The 19250-nt window shown below is 38.5% G+C and overlaps 1 protein-coding gene across 5 annotated transcripts in view; it reads left to right on the top strand.

Moving 5' to 3' along the window:
• The window catches only part of unc13bb (unc-13 homolog Bb (C. elegans)), a 162822-nt gene that overhangs the window by 124974 nt on the left and 18598 nt on the right, over positions 1–19250 (top strand). For all 5 annotated transcript variants that reach the window (XM_037547066.1, XM_037547065.1, XM_037547064.1 and 2 more), the window contains 12 exons: positions 818–987; positions 5970–6085; positions 9045–9208; positions 10977–11127; positions 12882–12950; positions 13027–13116; positions 13637–13777; positions 14345–14475; positions 14776–14861; positions 16669–16795; positions 17507–17603; positions 18748–18891. In XM_037547066.1, coding sequence (XP_037402963.1) covers positions 818–987; positions 5970–6085; positions 9045–9208; positions 10977–11127; positions 12882–12950; positions 13027–13116; positions 13637–13777; positions 14345–14475; positions 14776–14861; positions 16669–16795; positions 17507–17603; positions 18748–18891 — 1486 coding nt within the window. The remainder of the gene's footprint in view (positions 1–817; positions 988–5969; positions 6086–9044; positions 9209–10976; positions 11128–12881; positions 12951–13026; positions 13117–13636; positions 13778–14344; positions 14476–14775; positions 14862–16668; positions 16796–17506; positions 17604–18747; positions 18892–19250) is intronic.

Raw genomic sequence — 19250 nt, 5'->3', positions numbered from 1 at the left:
TGACACTCATTTTCATGGTCATGCAACACCCATTTCCAACATTATGCTACACTCATTTCTGTGGTTACGCTAGATCCTTGGCCATAGTTAAGCTTACATTTGTATTTACATTTTATATTTACTTTATCCAAAGTGACCTACAAAAGTGCTTTGTTGTCTACTCAGAGAATGTATCTTAGCTAGTATAAATAGTATAAGTAGGAGTCCAAACTGCCCTTAAGCTCACTGCTAGAAACAAAAGACACTGCCAGAAACAAAAGCCACTGCTTAAACCTAGAAAGGCAGATACAGAAATAAACATACACCCATTTCCACTACACTTAACCCATTTGCATGATTATATTACATTTGTTCCCATGGTTACACTAGGAATAATGCTAGGTGTTAGGCTAGGAATGAAGATTTCTTGGTTTTTTTTTTTTGAAGATTTTTTGTGTGTATATATTTGATATGATTTGATTGACTGTGAGTGGCAGGTGCCAACATGCTAGAGCAGTTCTGAAACCAAAGCCACTCAATTTCAAAAGCTAAACTCACAATTCACACAACACTAGAAATTTACTCTATGTTCAGGTTACTTACAGGTTATTGACTCCTCTTGAGCAAAATCTGGAACACACTGGGAACCACTACTCCAGTACAAAAATGACCACTAATTGCAGTCTTATTAATGCAAACTTTACAACCAGAGCCTTTTAGACTGTGTCAAATAGTTAATCATCAGACATTTGCATTTTTGAATGAAAATGCCCTTTTTTGGCATGGCAGTAATAGTATAACAAAACAACCTGCCTCATTTTTTTCCTGCTTCTCTCAGTGAGTGCCACAACTCGTCAGACCGCATTAAGGTGCGTGTGTGGGATGAGGATGATGACATTAAGTCCCGTGTAAAGCAGAGGCTGAAGAGAGAATCTGATGACTTCCTGGGGCAGAGCATCATTGAGGTGCGAACACTGAGCGGGGAGATGGACGTCTGGTACAATCTGGGTAAGTATGTGTGCGATTTACCAGTTTACGTTTTTAAAACTGTTGTTAAAAGCGCGTATTGAAACTGCTTTGGTCCAAATATGGTTTAAGCATGTAAAAGGTTTGAGTGCTAATGAATGCTGACATCACAGCGGTCACTAATAATTATTAAGAAGTCAATTCCAAGTCATCAAGTCAATTCCATTACTTGGCAAGCTCACCAGACAAAAAATTTGTCAACTGTGATTGAAACATACCTAAAAGCATGCTCCATGACATGAATACAAGCTACAATTTGATATGCCATGGACTGTACAAGTTTCTGGATGTAGGCAAAAAAGTTCAGCCACTCTTGCATCAAAGAATTGCACAATTCGGACAGATTTCATGGATGCCTTCCCTCGCATCTTACTGGTTGTTCCAGGTGGTCCTACAGATTTTCAAGAGGATTCAAGGATTTTGCGGGCTAGTCCAGATGTGTCAACAGAGATACAGAGATAGGAATGTTGAAAGATGATGAGCGAAAGGCAAACCCTGGCTGTCCAGCAGCTCAGTGTAGGCACTGTGTTTCAAATGAACTGTCAACTCACAAAGTACCCATTTCTCCATAATTGAAACACTCCAGAACATCACAGAGCCTCTAGCTTGAACCACATCTTGCACGCAGTCCTCATTAAAGGCTTCTGGAGGTCTTCAGTGAACCCGATGCACAGCATCATTCACGTACAGGCAGAAGTGAGATTCATCTGGCCAAATTTGTGCAACTTTGTGTGCAGAAATAAGCAAAGGTCTCTTGCGTGCCACTCTTCTCAGTATGTTCATGGTATGCAGTTCCTGCAGAGTATTCTTTGAAAAATTGGTTGTGAAGGACCTGCATTGACTTCTAGAGGCAACTCTTGCCTGGAAGTGAAGCGATTTTTATTTACAAGCCATGAAACATGTCAGAGGTCTCTGTCAGTTTCATCTTTCAGCCACAATAGTAGTAGTAGTAGTAGTAGATTGGGACTTTTGCTACTGCTGGTAGACCCATATGACCATACGCTTTGATACACCTACAAATTCACCTACTTCCTACATGCTATGGTCTTTGACATGCCCCAATGCAATCACTCCTTTTTGCCAATCATTAATATCTGCTTTCCAACACATTCTCCACACTCTGAATGACACATTTACTGCATTGTACCAATTTGTCTCAATCTATGAATCCTGTCACACACCCTGCATGTATTTATAGCCGGATCATCCTCATACAATGCCATCTGCAGGAGCCTGAAGGTACTACCACTTTAAACATGCAAGGTGATTAATTATTTGTCCAGGAAGCTTAGTTGGAGAGTTTTTTTTCTCCAGCACTCTCCAGAGTGTTTCTTTAGAATATTCTGTTTTCTGTCTGGGTCTTCAAACATCTTGCTGGCTTGTTTGTGATTCTTCTGATTGTTGATCCATCCTCTTGCTGGTCATTCTCCGGGCTTCGAGATTTCTGAGCTTGGACAAGAATCCATTTGTTTGTTTTCTTGTCCTCTTGCCATAAAACCCACAGAGAAGACCGAAGGCCTCGGTAGTTCAGATCTTTGTTTGAAAAGACACATCATTAGATTTGTAGATCTTTTCAAGCTCCTGCATTCTTGATCTTCCGACTGCCAATCTGTGTCGTATTTCTTGAGTTCTGGATCCTCTGTTGATAATAACTGATCCAGGTAGACAAAAGCAGCCCAACATTTCCACATCTTCTCCATCACTGGTCAAGTTAGTGGTCTTTTGCATTGTCATAATCTTTGTTTTCTTCATACTGAGCTGAAGTCCCATCTTTTCACGCGGATCTTTATCCTTATTTGTAACCTGTCATCTGTTGGAGGTTACTGATGTTTCTACCAATCTTGAAGTCTCTCATTTTTCTCCAGTCTTGTTTCTCTTATCATATGCTCAGCATGCAGGTTGAATAAGTATGGTGACAGTGGACAATCCTTATCTTACTCCTTTGCTAATGTGGAAATTGTCTGTTTGTTCATTTTATTTTCTTTTATGACTGTGGATTGTTCATCATGTGGTCACAAATACACTTAAATAAGTAAGTACAATTTTATTGATATATTACTTAAAAAACCAACAGGCTTTACAGATATAAATTAGGTTATTTGACTAGTGGTCAATCATACTCTTATGAGTATAAATAAAAAGTATGTGATATTCTTTTTTATAGTCTTTATATGTTATTGCTTTACTTATTTGTTGTCCAGCTTGTTATTTTAAACAGACAAAAAAAAGCCCATTCATATTATAACACTGAAAATCCAAGCGTCCCCAGTTGATAAGCAGTGTATGTCTTACACACATATTTTTCATCAGTCTTATGTAAAGAGTGATTGTTTGCACAAAGTTTTATCAAAAGAGCCTGTTTACAAAGCATTTCTGCAAGCATATGGGAGTTATAGAAAGTTGAATAGGTGAGTTTGTAAGTGGGCCATTGTCAGAGCAGTGTTGAACCCAGATCCCTCCCAGCTCTGAAGCCTCACCTCAGATGACACTCTGAGCCTTCAGCATGCCTGGCTGCTTCTATTTTAAGTGTTCTGGGCCTTTTGTGGAAATCCACTCGTGTTTAAACTGCACTGAGTACTGCAAAACACACGTACTGTGCCAACACAGAAATAGGACCATTACCTTCTGAGACTAGTGTTATTCTATCTAGGTCACATGGATTGGAGTATGTTGTAATATTGATGGAGGTTTTGATTTGATGGTTATATGCAGTGATTTTGGCATGTATGACGCTTGCCCTTCTCGCAGCCTGCTGTCTGGCTCATGTATGATATTGTATAATCACATTATTCCCTGATGCCATACAGTGCAGTGCTACATATACTGTATGTTGCTATTTCTTTGCTATGACTGACAGGCTGTTAATGACTATATTATACATTTTTCTTGCATTTATAGGTCCACTTAGAATTTTTGTGTGGTTTTATGCACCAGAAGCAACCTTTCTTTATCTCTTAAACAGCCATGTTGATGTGCCTTTAAGGCTAATGCATGTAAATGATCTGATTGGCTGCCTTGTATTGTGGCTCTGCAGGGTAGTTTCCATATATGAGTAGTGAATGGTATATTTTGAAACTTCACCAGTGTTTTTTTAAGCCTTTAGAATATACATCATGTAGGAGAAATGATGTCAACAGCCAAAAGAGCTGACAGCCTCTCAATCCAGCTCTAAATGGGAGGCCCTTTGATGTTCAGGATTTGTGTATGTGTCTGAACTCCATTACCCACGTCTCCCTGCCCTATGGCACATCTGTTCCTGCACAATTACCCCCAGTGTGGATGGAGAGGAGGAAAACATGCTCTGAATTCGCTCTCTCGCTCGCTCTCTCTCTCACTCTCTCTCTCTCTCTCTCTCTCTCTCTTGCTCTCGCTCTCGCTCTCTCTCGCTCTTGCTCTCGCTCTTGCTCTCGCTCTCACTGTCGCTCTCGCTCTCTTGCTCTCTCTCTCTCGCTCGCTCTCTCTCCTTTTGTTCCTCTCCCTCTTATGGGTGATGATATAATATGATATAGTAATATGATATGTAAAACATTCACGATACTCAAAATGTATATCATGATTTTATGTTTTTCTGGAATTGTAGGAGACAAAATGCATCAGTAAAGCAGTTGTACCTTAATGGTTTTTAAGAAGGATCATAATATGTGCATTATGTGTTTATGCAGTCATTGGACTGGGTGATGGTGTTTAGAGGCTTTCTATAAATTACCTCTGACACAATCCAAACAGAGTGTTATGAGAAAAAAAGCTAAACTGTCAAGATGGCTGTGCAAGCCACCAAATAAACTCAAAAATAAATATTGTCTGTTAAAAATCATGGAAAAAAATCACCACTGTATTATCTTTATTAACATATTTTAGTCCTTTTCTTCATAACAAGCATAGAAACCCCTCCCCCACTTTAAAAGCATATGATGCCCTAAATGTAGCTAAAGCCCAGCAATACCCTCCTCTGCCATCACTGCAGGATAGCCTACAGAGCACCGCTAGTAGTTAGTTAATGAAGTAATGTTCTTTTTTCATGTCGGGGTCCAATTTCTTAGGCCAAGATTTCAACCACTACTTCACTTTCAAGGCACAAGGGTAGGGGTAAAAATAAGAAATAGGACTGGGGCCTAAATCAGTTATTTTTATCGTGCATGCTCTTGTTCAGTTTTTCTAGAGGTTCTGATGATGGCCAACATATATTCAGAGAAGAATGTTGTAATGTAATTTATCCCAATAACAATGACTTTGGCCACCTCTCCCTCTCTCTCTCTCCCTCTCTCTCTCCCTCTCTCTCTCTCTCTCTCTCTCTCTTTCCATATATGTCTTATCTGCTTAAGCTTGCTGAGCCTAATCATTTGTTTCTTTGATGGGTATTCTCTGTCTTCGTTCCTTCATTGTCTTCGCTTGTTGTCTTCTCTTGCATTTATGTGCGCTTTTAATTGCCCTTTTCTGAAGCTTTGCTCTCTACAGCGGCTCTAACAATTACAGTCAATAGCAGTAATTGAGCCTCTATCTCTCCTTTTCTCTCTCTCCTTCTCTCTCTCTACTTTTCTCTCTCTCTCTCTCTCTCTCTCTCTCTCTCTCTCTCTCTCTCTCTCTCTATCTCTCTCTATCTCTCTCTCTCTCTCTCTCTCTCTCTCTCTCTCTCTCTCTCTCTCTCTCTTCTTCTTTATCCACTCCCACTCGTTCCCTCTGCGACCGGAGCAGTCTGCCTTGATTATTATGTACCCTGCTCCCGTCGGAAATCGACCAATCAGTCGACACGTACAAATTACCCCAATAATTTGCCTGTCAGGGGGAAAACAGGCAGGGAGGGACGAACCCTGTGACTCTGAGAAAAGGCTGTTCTGCTCCCCGTTTAGGTTTTTTTTTTCCATGTTACAGATGTTTTTACATAAAATATTCTACTGGCTCATTACGGTGATTTAATTCAGTAATTCTGGGAACCGCTGCTCTAATATGCCTTCTGCTCTCTACAGAGAAAAGGACTGATAAATCTGCGGTGTCTGGCGCAATCCGTCTCCAGATCAGTGTGGAAATTAAAGGAGAAGAGAAAGTGGCTCCCTACCATGTGCAGTACACCTGCCTACATGAGGTACAAATATTGCACACAAACAGACCAGCTGGATGAACTTACCCCACAGTGCACCTGTAGTAGAACTACATAACCAATTGGCACAGATAATGAGACTGAATGTCAAGGAGTACTGAGTTCTGCTATTATGGTGACAATTTACTTTCAATTACTGAAGAAAGAGTAAATTATTTACTGGAAAACTGTGAACCATAGTTGAGTATTTGCTTTACTTTTAGTTAATCTAGTTACTTTAAAGGAGATTTTCACCAATTTACTGAAAAGTCTGCATAATTAAAAAGAGAAGTAGACAAAGTCATTCAGAGTGGTTTGGTGTGAAACGGTTTAATGTAGAGAAACATAGACTGATTTCTTTACACTAGTGGTGATAGGAACCACTACAAAACAAATATAGCCAGTGATGTCTCAGACATCAGGCAGTGAATTCATAACCATTTCATGCAATAATTTTCTGTGAGGGAGCTTTTTTTTTTTGGACATCTTGTTCCTATCCCCACCACTGGGAACAATTTGGATGAGAAAAATAAGTTTCTCTAGAACGAAGTAGATGTTCTCAGTGGTGGTGTTAGGAACCAGGCACCGGATTCACAAAAGTCTCTATAAAATCTTCTTAAATGTGTCTTTTTCTTAACTTCATTCATAAGAAGTTATAAGAAATCTTTATTCTTCAAATAACTTCTCAAGAATTCTATTTTATTTTCTCTTAAGAACATTTTCTTAAGAATTGTTCTAAGAACAAGTATTATTCTTGAAAATGTTACATTCTTAAATGTTTGCTTTACTTTACGGTAGCCTCGCACTCATCTTAGGCTGCAAGAGTTGAAATTCATCACGGCCGCTAAATCTGAGAGAATCTGAAGAAAATAATTATTAAGGTTGTCTTAAGAGAATATTTAAGAACTTTTTTGGAAGTTTCTTGAGAATTGCATTTAAGAACATTCTTATGAAGTTCTAAGTGAAAGGTCTTTAATTAAAATTCTGTAAGGTCCAGTTAAAGAAAATTTCCTCAAGCAAAGCTCCTGAACATCATAATGTCTAACTTGTATTATTATTCAGTGCCAAATACTGTAAACTGAGGTATGGTAGTAGTTATATCAACATCTTATATAGTCAACAACTGAATGTCAAATCAAATAGTACAGTTGTCCGTTTCCTCTTTTTAGAGCACGACATGCAAAATAATCCAGCTCACTTTCTTCTCCTACTGTTGTTTCTCGCCTCGTCCTTCCCCTGTGTGTGCGCCCCTCACTCAAGTCTCAGGGCACAAAGTAATCCACAGATCTGATTAGCTGAGTAGTGTCACATGTTTTACAAATTAAATAATGCTCCGTAGTTTCAGTTATAGGTCCAGGTCCGCATAGGACAGCGTCTAGGTCCGGACTCGCTCCACGGTCTGCCTGTTTGTGACTTCTGTTCTAAGTGTTTGTCTGAAGAACCTTCACAAGTTTTTCTTAAAATGCTTTTGTGCATTAAGCCCCAGATATCTGACGAAGTTAGTGCACCTAAAGACTGCCTTTTACTCATTTACCATTACCAACATTCCATATAAAAGCCCAGAAGACACATGTAGGTTCACTGGTAGTTTTGGATAGTGAATAAAATGGCTGTATTTGTGTTGTAGTCATGGTGACCCTTGGTTCCTATCACCACTACTGTAAAGAAACCAGAGTCTGTAGAATCAGTGATTTCACACCAAACACTCTGAATGATTACGTGTAGGTATGTAGAATTCCCCTATAAGATAATAGTCCAGTTCTGGCCAGGTTTATTGGCTTCCTAAGTTAATCCATTAGCTCATTTGTGTGAAAGTTTGGGCACCCCTGATGAAATTCTATGCTTTTCTAAGTGAAAATATTCTCTATAAAAATAATACACTTTGGCTTTTGCTCTCCTCTGAAAGTGAAGATCCCATCAAATACTGAAGTGGGAATTTTTGCAGGGTTTAAGTAAAATCTTTGCATTAAAACAGTGTATATTTTTGCTCAGTGTAAGTTAACACACCCTGCACAGAGAACACATATCTACACATTTTATACAGCTACTGTCTGTTTGATGAGCTTAACATATTAGAAGAAAATAAAACACATGCCACATTTTGGGTTTTTATTTTTTTCCAGCATTTTAAATCTGTCAGAACTCAAAATTGCCCACCAGTTTTTTTAGCTGGTTTTTTAAACTTTTTGGGGTTTTTTCTTCATGACATTTACACAATGTAAAGAGGAACAGCCATCATCCAGTTACGTCAAAAACTGAAAAACAACAAAAATGGAGATGCATGGTTTTGTCCTGACAGCAGCCGTATATTAATTGTGCATTGAAAGGTGACATGTTTAAATTTGTTCTATGTAGAAATTGTTTTAATTCATGTGCAGTTAGGAAATCAAGCACTTGCAATAGAACATAGTCAATATTGGGCAAAAACTATGCAAAACAGTAACTTCAGAGGAGAGGGGGAAGCATTCTTTACTTTCAGTGTAAATTAATGTAAAGGCATTTTATTTCATTTAATCTCTGGCCAATTTTATTGATGCATCCATCGCTAAATTTTACACAGTGATATTTTTAAATTATGTAAAAAAAAAAAAAAAAAGAGAGACGACGACCAGAAATGCAGTTACAAGGTTTTGTTCCAACAGTGATGATATATATAAGCAGCAATAATAAAGAGCTATTGTGCTTGTTATTCTACATTGCAGAGAAATCAGTAATGTAATACACTGGCTATTTAGGTAAGATTAATTAGCCAGCTGGCTTCTCCAGGTTCTGAAGAGATTTTTCATATTAATTATTAAAAATGAACAAATAAAAGTACAGTAGCTGCCGCAACTCTGTAGTAATTTGTATCTGTCCACCTCTGCTAGAGGTGACTGAATGCACGCCGTGCTGAGGGCAAAATCCTCATATGTCATTAACGTGTACCATAAACCTCACTAATAAATCCTCTATAAATCTTTTCCAGAACCTCTTTCACCACACCACAGACGTCCTTGGCCAGGGCGTGGTGAAGATCCCGGACGCCCGGGGAGACGACGCCTGGAAGGTTTATTTCGACGACGTGGCTCAGGAGATAGTGGACGAGTTTGCAATGCGTTATGGCATTGAATCGATCTACCAGGCCATGACGTATGTACCGTAGCATCTTCCAGCCTCCCTGACTCTCCCTCTTCCATCACTACTAAGCCTCTTTCATCACCAAAGTCTATTAACAACAGGTCATGCTGAAAGATTAGCCAGTTAATTAGAAGCAGCCAAACAGTTCTGATTCATTGTACCTATTCTAGGCTTTTTTCCAGAAGAAGTGTAGAATAGACTGAGAGTAGGGCTTTATTAGTCACTTCCCTTTCTTACTGTATTCCTTGTTGTTTTACATATTTGAAACAGGGATTTTTTTTTTTAATTGTGTTCTGCCCTGGCACATCTCATATAACTGAGAAAAGCTTTTTTATTACTGTGCCTTTAATGGGTTCTGTAACAAGCGTAGTTCCCCTGAGAGAAATATGAGACATGACAAGCTTTAGTAGCATCAGAAATAAAGTCCTAAGTGCACTTCATGTCTTTAGATGGTGATGTTAATAACATGAAGTAGCAGCAATGTTTTATGACGGTCCGTCTGCTGAGCTCATGGGCTGCAGAAATGGAGGAGAAGGGTGTCTGTCATGACCTCACTTTTTTAAGGTGGACCAAAGAATTTATGATTGATTTTGGCCAATATGTTAAACACAGCAGAAAAGTGTTATATTTAAGTGTGTCCTCTGTAGAGGATGTGTTTATGTATTCACATTTAAAAAATCAACCAAACTTTAACCAGGGGGTGTTTAAACGATTGCATATGGCTTTAGTTGCAATTTGAAGGAGATGGAGTAATCCATCTGTTGCTGCATAAGACAAAGAATGTATTGCATGCTAACTGTTTTTGTATTGAAATCATACCTTAGGGTGAGCTGAAGATTTTATTTTATTATTTTTTTTCACTTTTAAATAAGACAGTTCTGTTAATGTTCTTGAAAAGATTATAGAACCATGAACACTCGATGACTCATTTGCATGCTTAAACATTTCATGATGACATCATTCTTCAGACTAATGAAGAATGTGTTGTATATGGTTCTAAATAGCACCAAAAGGGTTTCTTCTATTGTTACGACATCCGGCTTGTAACAATAAAAGAACATTTTGGTGCTAAATAGAACCCTCAAAAAATTCTGCTGATCAGCTTGTGGTTTCCTGTTTAAAATGACAAAAACCCTTTTCCTGTTAAATGAGTTTTGTTTGCCCCCATCTCTCTCTCTCTCTCTCTCTCTCTCTCTCTCTCTCTCTCTCTCTCTCTCTCTCTCTCTCTCTCTCTCTTTTATCTCACTCTCTCTCTCTCACTCGCTCTCTCTCACTCGCTCTCTCTCACTCTGTCTTACTCTCTTTTTCTCACTTTCTCTCACTCACTGTCTGTTTTCTCACTCTCTCTCTTTCTCTCACTCTGTCTCACTCTTTTTCTCACTCTCTCTCTCACTCGCTCTCTCTCACTCGCTCTCTCACTCTGTCTTACTCTCTTTTTCTCACTCTTTCTCTCACTCACTGTCTGTTTTCTCACTCTCTCTCTTTCTCTCACTCTGTCTCACTCTTTTCCTCACTCTCTCTCACTCTCTCTCTCGCTTTCTCTCACTCTCTCTTTCTCTCACTCACTCATTCTCTCGCTCTCACGCTCTCGCTTTCTCTCTCTCTCACTCTCCTGCTTTCTCTCTCTTGCTCTCTCACTCTCACTCTCTCTCTTACTTTTTCACTCTTGCTCTCTCTCTTTCTCTCACTCTCTCTCACTCTCTTGCTTTCCCTCTTTCTCTTTCTCTCACTCTCTCGCTCTCACTCACTCTCTCTTCAATCACTTTCTCTCTGTCTGTAGGCACTTTGCCTGTCTCTCCTCTAAGTACATGTGTCCCGGTGTTCCTGCGGTGATGAGCACCCTGCTGGCCAACATTAACGCCTTCTACGCTCACACCACCGCCTCCACCAACGTCTCCGCCTCTGACCGCTTTGCCGCCTCCAACTTTGGGGTAAAAGCCCATCGAAGAATTATGATTTAAAGAAGGGGTTTCCAAGTTTTTTTGGGTTTTTTTTTTTTTTTTTTTTTTTAAAGGACCAGAGCGGACTATGTCGAATTACTTGAGGGCTGAAATATTGTTCATATATGATTAACAATGTTACATTTTCAAAATTTCACGCTTTTTGCTGGCAGTGCATTCTAAGAACTTAGCTATGACCGCTTAAACACACATAGATCTGCCACCAGAGGAGTTATGGTATCTGCATGTTTACACTGGTCAGATTGAAATGCAACAGCGTGTAGAACTGGAGCTTTCTGTGTGCTACAGTGTTTCCTATCACTGTACGTAAGACACACAAGGCTTCTTTTATTGTTGGAAAGCTCATTCAGAGCAGTATGGATCAGTAAGTGCTTATAACAGATGGTTATAACAGATTTGTTTCTTTCAGAGTAATAATAAAATGTGACTACAATATTACATATTTTCCTATTGAAGTATTCCTTGCTCAAAAGTATAATTTGTGAGACAAACCAAATAAGATTCTATACATTTTCACATTCTTTACATATCAAATAAATACAATAACATACAGTGCATTCAGAAATGAGTTTATTATACAAGACGAGCAGATTAAATACCATAAATAGCCACATTTTGTTTGGTCTTATTAAAGGATTAATATTTTACTGAACACGTTTGGCCCTGGTGCTGGACACCCCTGTTTTAAAGCCATACAATCTCATCCAGCATCTTTACTCATGAAGGATAGTTAAGAAATGACTGTTGTGCAGTGGGGGAAAGTGGAAGTATGACAGTTCAGGCCATAAATGTCAAAACTAATGTCACACTAAAAAAAGAGAAAAACCCATGTCTATTATAATAATATTAATAATAACAACAAAAATAATTTCAGCTAGCATGCTACTATATTGCATGCAGAGTTAAAATGCGAGAAGTTTAATGACACTATTCATTAAAATTGAAACAGAAAGTATATTGGGTATATTAGACCTTCTTTGAAGGCCCTGAGACTTGCTGTAATGACACTGTAGCACTACAAGGAGCTATGCTGCACTAGCAGATCTCTTACAGGAGTAAAGCAGCTGAAATTAGATGGAAGTGAAGTTTTCTGTCATTTCTCATCACTTCATCTCAGTCCCTCTTGAGGGAGGGTGAGAAGAACTTATTACAGACATAACACGAAAGAAGAAAGTCCCATTAGTGTAGCCCATTCTCTCGGGAGCTGTATTTTCCAACCGTAAGTGCAGCTGCAAACCTGACACCAAGAGCAGAGTCATTTTAAAATGATGAGGTTATTGCTGGGTAACAGGAAATAATGTACAACTGAAAGATCACACTGAAAATGGAGATGCTGCATAAGTCAGCTGTTACAGCTTTATTCTGTTATTGACTGAATGAGTAGGTAAATGCAGTTCAGTATAATAACACTGCACTCAGTCCATTGTGTCCTAAAACACTGTCTCTGTTGATGCGTTACTATTACTAATGACTACAGGAAACATTATCAATTTAAACTTGGCCCTCAACAGCAAGCATAGTGTTTCACTGTGTCAAATGCTAATGCTTACTCTTCTAACTCTGTTCTCTAATGTATTAAAGCCATGCCGTCTTCATGATAGATGAAAGCGGGTCATTTCAGAATCACAGTTAACTAATGAATATATCACAGCTGAGTGTGTGCTGGTTTGGTTATGCTTTGAAGCTACTTTCTCATCTCACTGGTGCACCTTTTCTCCCAACAGAAAGAGCGGTTTGTCAAGCTCTTGGATCAGCTGCACAATTCCCTGCGCATTGACCTCTCCATGTACAGGGTGAGTCTCGCTGACCAGAACCTGTCTGACTGTATTTCTAGCTGAATTTTGACCTATGATGTATATCTTGTTGCAGAATAATTTTCCTGCTAGCAGTAAGGAGCGCCTGCAGGACCTCAAGTCCACCGTGGACTTGCTCACCAGCATCACTTTCTTCAGAATGAAGGTACAGGGAACAAGACAGCTTTGAGACTTTGGAAATGAGAAGTGTCACTGTATTTTTCATCCCCTTAATCGGCCGACATTAAAGGGGAATTATGCCAGTTTTTCAAAATTTCTACATAACAGTGTGGTTAAGATGTAAAGATGCTCTATTCTAGAGAAACTTACAGAGTCAGAATTGTTCTTAATGGTATGGATAGGAACCAGACATCTGCAGCATGTGATGCCTTTAGAAGCTACATCAGAGTTAGCTATTACGTGAAATGGGGCTCCTGGGTCCTATCACCACCACTGTAAATTTCTCTAGAACTGAGCATTTCATATCAAACCTTTTTGGATCATTATGCTTTCATATCATTTATTGAGTAATGCAGACATATAGGAAAACATTCCTCTTTAAGGTTACACATATTTATAGGTATAACAACATATTTTTAAAATGTAATTTTTGTATTATGAACCGCTGCAACTGCATGGGTCAGTATATTTTTTCTTCTCATATGTTATCGCCTCCTCCTGGACAGGTCCAGGAACTTCAGAGTCCTCCCAGAGCGAGCCAGGTGGTGCGGGACTGTGTGAAAGCGTGCCTCAACTCCACCTATGACTACATCTTCAACAACTGCCAGGAGCTCTACAGCTGCCAATACCAGCCAACAGGAGACATGGTCAGCCATTCTCTCCTTTATCGTCCAGCAGGGGTGTGGGAAACAGGGATGCTTGATATGGGTTAAATTAGTAATGAGTATATCTGTATCAGTTCAGAACTTAGATTATTCATGTTTTTAGGATAATTCATGCTTTCTGTTTGTGTAATTGCAAGTAATAGGAAACTATGAGGGGCGGAACCCCTCTGCCTGTTGTGCAGTCAGAGCAGAATGGATGAGCAGATCATTCAGAGCACACACAGCTCATCGGATGTGTGGCTTAAAGACACAGAAGCTCTAACAGACTATTTTTGACAGAGGGTGAATAGAGGTGGACATTACGGGAAAAATAGTGTTTTGGAGCGTTGATGCATGTAAATCTAATTTAGTAGAGTCCAAAAATAAAAGTATGAACATTTGAAAATGAGCTTAATAGGTCTCCTTTAGTGATGTGACACATCTTTGAGTTACTGATTATTTGGCATTATTTCAGTATCGATTTTAAGTTTTTGGATCAGTTCAGAGCGTCACGCTTTACTCAGAGAGAGTGGATGACTGTATATCCGATTTTGCTTTTGTCTGGTTCAGAATAAAGAAGAATGTCCCCCAGAAGAGCAGGGACCAAGCATCAAGAACCTGGACTTCTGGCCCAAACTCATCACCCTGATCGTCTCCATCATAGAGGAGGACCGCAACTCATACACACCTGTTCTCAACCAGTGAGTGACTGTACACATATTACAGTCTTTCAAACATGCATGCATACGCCATAATGAAGGATTATAAACCCTTTGGACAATGAAGCAGTAGCTTCGTTTCGCCCCTACATTTAATACAGTATACTACAATCTCTTGGATCATTTGAACGTCATAGACAATTACTGAGTCTTTTTTCCATAATCAGTGTTGATGATGACTATTCAGCTTCTTATCTTTGCAGCCCTGTTATGAGGGTTGTGAGTTTGGTATGCTGCAGTCACTAAATAAGGATGCTGCTGCTACTCACCCTGTTCCCTCAGGTTTCCTCAGGAGCTGAATGTGGGGAAAGTGTGTGCGGAAGTTATGTGGATCCAGTTCTCTCAGGACATGAAGTACGCTATGGAGGGTGAGTTAAAACATGAGCTCAGTGTGAGTTGGCATGTTTTAATATGTGAGCGCATGTTTATGTCCACATTTTGCTCTCAAGTCTGCTAACATCTGTATTCCTATGACTATCCTTCTACTTTCTTTTTCTCACATCTTCCATTAACCAGTCTGTAATGAACAAGAGTGGACAAGAATTTCAAACTGCATTATGCATTTGTAGAGTGTCTTTTATTGAGCTTTACCCAAAGTCAGTCATTAATAGTAAACAGTAGCAGATCCCCAGGGTCAGAAACAGGAAGGCAGAGTAATCACAAGCATATATCTTCTTCTTATATGTTATGAATAAGATATACAGTACTACGCAAACGTTTTGGGCGGTTAAGCACATTTATACATTTTTATGCTTGTCAAAACGCCATATAACATTATTATAAATTAAAACAAACAAGTAAAAATTAACACGTCTTGTTTTTTAAAAAGTAGTTGATATTTCGTGAACTTATTAAAAGAACATGTGATTTGTTACTGGACTGAAGTAGTTTTTTAGTGTGTCTGTACTTTACTGAAGTATTTCTGTTTTGGGTGACATTTTACTTTCACTCCACTACATTTCAAACTCAAATATCTTACTTTTTACTCCACTACATCCTGGAAAATCTGTCATTCATTTTGGTTTATGTGTGTATGAAAACATAACATGCCAAAACGAAAGAAGCATGAAGCAAGAAAACCAATCAGGGCACAGCGGCACTTTGTTTTCAGCTTATTTTGGCCTGTTGACCTACCTAGTGCCTATGGTTCTATGTCCATGCAGCAGTGTAAAATTTTGGGAGTGTCTATTCAACATAAATTATGAACTAACCTAACTTTGTGTAAATAGACCACAATATAGAAATATGTACATGTATGCAGTCGTGACTGACGTGTCTTTTTTAAATTTATACAAACATTATTTCATTTAATAATACATTTGTTTTTGCTAGTTTATGTTTATGAACAGAGACCTACAGATTTATTATAGTAAAGGAAACTCATTTGTGAACCTGTGATTAAGTTTTTATTAAACTTAAATTTGTAACTAAGTTACAAATAAATCTTAAACTGAAACTTTGCTTGTTTGTAAAAAGGGATTTCAGAGCCACTCGGTTCTACCTAATGGAAATTGTTTGCCTTCAGTGTTTATGATAGTTTTAATAGACATCACTGTCACTAGTTAATAACATTCTGTTAAAAGATTTGGTTTACAAAGATGGACACTGGAGTGTTTTCACCTAAAATGAAGCAAGCAAAATTAATCTTTTAGTACTTTTGCTTTCAATACTTAAGTACATTTGAGGGCAAATACTTTTGTACTTTTACTCAATTGGAGGTCTAAAGGGAGGAACTTCTACTTTTACTGGAGTAATATTTTACCATGGGTATTTCTACTTGAACTCACGTTCATAGTTTGCGTACTTTTGTCCACCACTTCAGATGACTGGGGCAAATCTAGCAGGGCAGATTTTAATATTCACACAATATAGGCCTTTTTTCCCTCTTAGAACATCTGTGTTGTCTGTATGTTAAATTAGTGCTGAGTGCCATGAATATCATTCAAATGCATCAGTGTCACTACTTATCATTAATAATAATAATTAATAAACCCTTGCTTCCTGAGTGCATTATTCTGAGAGTGCCTTACAAACCTGACATAGCTTTTTTGATTTGGCTGTTTTATTGTTTTCTTCTTTTAAAAGTGCACAGGGTATTGTAAGTGTTAACCACACAGAAAGCATATCTCCAGAAACACAGTGTGTTATTTATTGTTATTCATTTTTAATCCTCAGAGCATGAGAAGCATCGCCTGTGTAAGAGTGCAGATTACATGAACCTGCATTTTAAGGTGAAATGGCTCTGTAACGAGTATGTGAAGGATCTGCCAACTTTCAAAGGAGTGGTACCTGAATATCCCACGTGAGTGACCCTCAGTTTACTTCAACACAAATATCTGGAGCGTGGATTATTATTATCTTTCTTGTTTTATGTGCCATTACTTTGTTGCATAATTGTAGCATGTGAAAATATATTTATTTACAAGTAAAGTCAAAGCACATTTCAGATTTTAGGCTAAAATCCTTTTTAGGCTTTTTAATGACCCTGTATCTTAATTATGTTGATAATATTAAAATAAATGATTGAACATTTGGCACCACCAAAACAATCATAACACTACCAAAACTGTCCCAAATGTTTCAGTAGTGACAGTTTACTTAATTGCAAAAAATCCATGTTTTGGTAGTGACAATTGTTAATATTCCACACTGATTTTCATACCTTGGGGTAAAATCAATGGAAACTAACTGTTCACCATGCGGCCATGAGGGACAGGGATGAGGCTTTAAAATACAGAGGCTTGGCTAAGATAAGGCTCTGCCCATTGTCTAAAACTCATCATAAATGTAAAATTTTCAACTTCACTTTAAAAGATATTAAAAAAAGAAGTAGTATTATTTTCACAGGTGTAAATTTGGAGGTTTTGGTTTGGGCCAGACACCTCCCAATATTTTTTTTGTACATATTTAGTTTATTTCCCTATCTTTTTGAATAGACCATAACCTGATCCTCGTAAATATCTTAGATCTGGAAGCTCTGGTTGTTGTAGTAATGACCTTGTTGTGCATTTAGGTGGTTCCTGCAGTTTGTGCTACAGTGGCTGGATGAGAATGAAGACGTGTCCATGGAGTTCATGCATGGAGCCTTAGAGAGGGATAAGAAGGATGGCGTGAGTTGATCTTTTGTTCTGCTAGTCCTGTTTAAATAGACATTGTGGTTTATTTCAAAAAGCGATGCTGTGAAGGTGAAGGAAGAAACTCTTCGGTGCCACTCGTCGCTTGCATTTAGAGATCGAAGTCAGAATCAAGCCTTCGCAAAACAGCTTGGAGAGAAACTTGCCTATGTTCTCTGTCACATAGCTTCGAATCCATGCATTTATACCCCAGATGTTTTTGACATAACGTATAGTCCACATCTGGTTCCTATTATAATAGCTTCAGCTTATTCTAAAGTGAGGGGCCCATCTCTCGCTTGGGACCCAGAGCTTCAAACCTGGGCCCCCTTGCAACATATGGAACAGTATCATATATAGCATTTTTATCAAGCCTGATACACTTCACTATACAGACTCATACTTGTTCAGTTAAGTAGGATTTTATACTTTGAGTGCAGTTTTACAGTTTACAGTTTGTTCCTCCTTTGTGAAGTACTGGTGCTGATCAAAAGTGCCTTGATCAGTTTTTGGGCACTACACACATTAAATGTAGTGAGACCAATCCAGTTCAAGCAGAATACGTTTGATAATCCAATAAGTTTTACATTAAGAAAGAAAATAGCCAGTGAAAGCTTTCAATTAACTTTTTTCAACAAAACTTTAAAATAATTCCCCACCACAGACATTACAATTCATTTATTTAAAAATATGTAATGTAATTTGCATACATTTGGGCTGTGATATTGTGTAAAATAATATCTTTTTGTACACAATAAGTTTTAAATAAATCACATTGTTAGCCATTCTCTCTTTCTCTAGAGTGTTTGAGCAGTCTGAGCATGATACTTTTAGATGCCCACCTTAAGTGAAATAATTCAGTTAAAAACACCACCATAACTGAAGTGAATCAGGTAAAATTACTACCTGGATTACTACCTTGAACTGAAAATAAAATACCACCTAAAATTAAGTGGTTCATCTTAAGGAAAGTGATTCATTTAAAAGTACTACTTTAAGTGATCAAATAAAAAAGTAATCTTAAGTGATTCAGTTAAAACAGCTAAATTTAAAACGTGGTTGTTAAAGTTTGGTATCTCATCTCGAAAGATTGTGGTCTCATCACTACCAGTAGAATGATGTTTCCTCTTTTCTCCTGCAGTTCCAGCAGACATCAGAGCATGCTCTATTCTCCTGTTCAGTGGTGGATGTGTTCACACAGCTAAACCAAAGCTTTGAGATCATAAAGAAACTGGACTGCCCGGACCCCAAAGTCATGGCCCACTACAGCCGCCGCTTTGCCAAGGTAAAGCCAGGCAGCACTGAGCACACTTACCCCTGACCTGTGCCATCCTTTGCTTTTATGCTTTGTGTAATTTCATTAGACATAGAGTCCTGTATGATGAATATGTCCCGATATTTCACTTAAGTTTGGGTCTGATCTGCATTTAGAGTGAGCTTGCCCAGTTTTGACCTCCACAAATGGTATCATTGGTGGAAAAAGCGGTCGAGGAATATAAATGGGACTGAAATACTTGTCTGAAAAAGAACGAGATTCTTCTGTAATCAAATGAAAAAGCCTAATGCGGCTCTATCTGTCAAACTGGAGCCGGCCCCAGGGACAGGCTTGGCTCACTCAGTCCCTGCATTTCTGCAGAGATGGGA

This window comes from Pygocentrus nattereri, chromosome 18 (assembly GCF_015220715.1).
Source record: "Pygocentrus nattereri isolate fPygNat1 chromosome 18, fPygNat1.pri, whole genome shotgun sequence".
Taxonomy (NCBI): domain Eukaryota; kingdom Metazoa; phylum Chordata; class Actinopteri; order Characiformes; family Serrasalmidae; genus Pygocentrus; species Pygocentrus nattereri.
The sequence above is the reverse complement of the archived record's forward strand: the minus strand, read 5'-3'. Positions and strand labels throughout refer to the sequence as shown.